The 2,969-nt window shown below is 61.4% G+C and overlaps 1 protein-coding gene across 1 annotated transcript in view; it reads right to left on the reverse strand.

Moving 5' to 3' along the window:
* Positions 1 to 2,898: 2,898 nt before the first annotated feature.
* CLIC3 (chloride intracellular channel 3) overlaps positions 2,899 to 2,969 on the reverse strand; it is a gene marked incomplete at its 5' end in the record, with an annotated part of 1,835 nt that continues 1,764 nt past the window's right edge. The window contains one exon of the mRNA XM_009575286.1: positions 2,899 to 2,969. This exon is cut by the window's right edge and continues 88 nt beyond it. Within this exon, the coding sequence (XP_009573581.1) occupies positions 2,899 to 2,969 (71 nt within the window).

Below are 2,969 nucleotides of genomic sequence, written 5' to 3' on the forward strand. Positions count from 1 at the left end.
GGGTAAAGGCAGGAGGAGGGCAGGCAGCTCCCTGCCACCTTCACGGTATCATCCCCCGCACCCAAAGGTGTCCCAAGTGATCCAGCTCAGCTAGCAACAGGAGAAGGCTGTGCCTCCCTGGCCTTGCCCCGGGAGGTTTCTCCTCAGTGGTCCCAGGTGAACTGGCCAGAGGCGCAGAGCAGTCGACTTTTTTCCTATTTGGGCTGGCCAGTTCCCAAAGCTGTCTAGGGTCTACACCTGACCGCTTCAAGCAGAAGAGATCCTGCATGGGACCAGAGGACACAGTGTTGTGTCTCCGTGCAGAAACACAACCTTTTCCCCATGGCCAGCACCACACCATCACTTCTGTGTGTGTGAGCCACCTTACCGAGGCCTTTATTGTGGGCGTCTAGGAAGATCCTGGGACAGCGGTAGCCTGGGTGGGAGTGCTGGGAGGAGGACGTGGCTCAGTTTGGCTGTAGAGGGGAGGGAGCTTCCTGGGGAGGCCTGGAGTGCTGCATGCTGCATTGGGGTGCGTTGTCACAAGCTTTGGCTCTCGTTCCTGTCTCAGCAGTGGTGGAGATGCTGACGTCTTCCTGCAGCCCTGAGAAGAATGCTGCCCAGCAGCTCTTCCTGCCAGGTAGGCAATTGCCAGGGGGCACCTCCCCTGGTCCCGCTGCTTGTTTGCCTTCTCTTCCCCAGGAGGCTGCTGGTCCTGTGTCCATGTGCTCTCCAAGATGCTCTGAGTCCCCTCGGCTGTGGCTGCTGTCAGCTGCCCCGCTGTCCTGGTGCCCTTCCCGGCACAGAAGGGACCAGGGCTCAGCGTGGTGGCTCTCGGGGTGTCTGGGATGCACTGTGCTCAGGTCAGATGCCGGGCATTGCCAGGCAGGTTGCTCGCTAGCCTCCAGGAGGAGGTCAGGCTTCGCTGCTCTTCCAGGCTGGGGGCTGTGGCAGGTCCATGGCTCCCTGCTCCTTTGGGAGAGGGGACCAGTCTTGGCCCTTCATCACCCAGCACGGATGCTGGGCCAGCCAGGCTGGGCTGCTGGAGGCTCAGCCTGGGCATGGAGGGGCTTGCAGGGCTGCCAAAGCAACTAGCTGACCTTTTTGTAATCCCTGTCCTGCCTGTCTCTGACCGAGGCAGACCCCAGCCCCAGGAAAAACAGGGGTGCTGGCTCAGCTTTGCCAGTCAAGAGGAAGATCCCAGGAGAGTCTCTCATTAACCCTGGCTTCAAAAGGTAAGCGCTGCTCCCAGCCCAGTGCTGGAGTTGGGCTGTGCTGGAGATCCAGTGGACTCCGCTCTGTAGCCGCATGGGGGCAGGGTGTGGGGCTTTGGGCTGTGATGCTACTTCCATCTCCTTCTAGCAAGAAGGCACCGTCTGGAGTGGATTTTGAGGACTCCTGACCTGTGCTGTCCCATCCCCCGATGACAGCCCCACCGGAGCCTTGTTGACCGCACGTGTGGCTGGGGGGGGGGGGGTTACCGCCACCGGAGCCTTGTTGACCGCACGTGTGGCTGGTGGAGGAGGTTTCACTGCATCCTGGGCCTGCTGAGCCCTTGCAGCCAGGGAGGCAGACAGGGCAAGCAAGACCCAGAGGGCTGGAGCCAGCACCTGGCAGGCCTGAGCAGGCAGATCCTCAGCTGGTGCGGTGGCAGGGCCTTTGGGGGGGACAGATGGGGCAGGGGTGACAGAAGTGGTGGCTTTTTTCCCTGCTGCTCTTCCCTGCTGGCAGAGGCCATCTCTTTACCTCGCTTGCCATGAATTGGTGGGGTTTTTAAAGAACTTTTATATCGCCATGTAACAAAAAGATTGCCTGTGCTTAAATTACTGCCAGTAAAGGTGATTTTAGGCAGCTGGTCTCTGGGGACCGGGACAGTGCGCATGTGTCGGTCCATTCTGCCTTTCCCTTGCTCAGGAACCCTGTGGCCGATTTCAGCTGAACCTGGAGGGTCAGGGGCTCAGAAGAGTTTGCTTTCCTGCTAGCTTTGTGCCAGTGGGCTGGTGGGTGAGCGGTTAGAGCCTCCCCAGCCCTCTGGAGAGCTGGGAGAATGGCCCCAGCCCTTGCTAGGCACTGGGAGAGGACTGGGAGGCCGGTATGAAGTCCTGCGAGGGAGGAGAGCTGCTGGGGCTGGTCACTTCAGACTCACACTTGTCTTGCTTGCAAAGCCTTTATTGATTTCCAGGAGCTCTGATACATGGCTTGGACTTGTCCCGCTTCACCCCCATCCCTCTGCCAAATCTGTTCCTGAGAGCTTCCTAACGGCAGGTTCTGGGAGGATGGTGCCCTCCGCTCCCCTCACCCAGGGCGATGGAGGCTGGGCCATGTGCACCAGCTGCAGCATCCCCACGGCTCCGTCCTCAGGGCTTTGGGGCTCTCAAGTTCCCCTCAGCTGGTGCAGCTCCTCGGGGGCATCCTGCTGCCCTGGCACAGCCCTCCCTTGGGTCACTCGCCTGGCGGGTGGCATGGTGTGCCTCCAAGGGAGGCTGCAGGGATGCCTGCTGCAGCGCGCTGCCCTCTCTGTACCCCTCAGCCCTCTGCTCTGGGCAGCTTTTCCTCCCTGGCTCCTGCTCTTGCCCTCAGCGTTGCCCAGCTTTGGTACAGATGGTGCCTGTGGCTGTGGCTCCCTTGCACCCATCCTGATCCTTGAGGGACTGCAGGGCAGGTCGAAGGGGTCCTGTCTGGGCAGGGGTGGTGGCAGAAGAGGCGGGAACGCATTTGTGGGCTCAGTGCGACGCAGATTGCTGCCGGCACCTCGGGCAGGGGTGCCAGCTGGGGGAATTTGGATGCCAGGGGCACAGCTCATGCTCTCTGCCCTCCCAAGCTTGTGCAGGCAGGACTGTGGTGGTCGCGGCAGGACCGGGGCGGGTGCTGGCCTGCTACCTGACCCTGGCCCTGCGCCCACCTGGGCGCGTGCCCGACTCACTGCGGCGACCGAACCACAGAGCGATAGGCTTGTACGATCTCCTCGCTGTTGGGGCAGGTGTATTTGA

The sequence above is a fragment of the Fulmarus glacialis genome, unplaced genomic scaffold (genome assembly GCF_000690835.1).
Source record: "Fulmarus glacialis isolate BGI_N327 unplaced genomic scaffold, ASM69083v1 scaffold21323, whole genome shotgun sequence".
In the NCBI taxonomy this organism is placed as follows: domain Eukaryota; kingdom Metazoa; phylum Chordata; class Aves; order Procellariiformes; family Procellariidae; genus Fulmarus; species Fulmarus glacialis.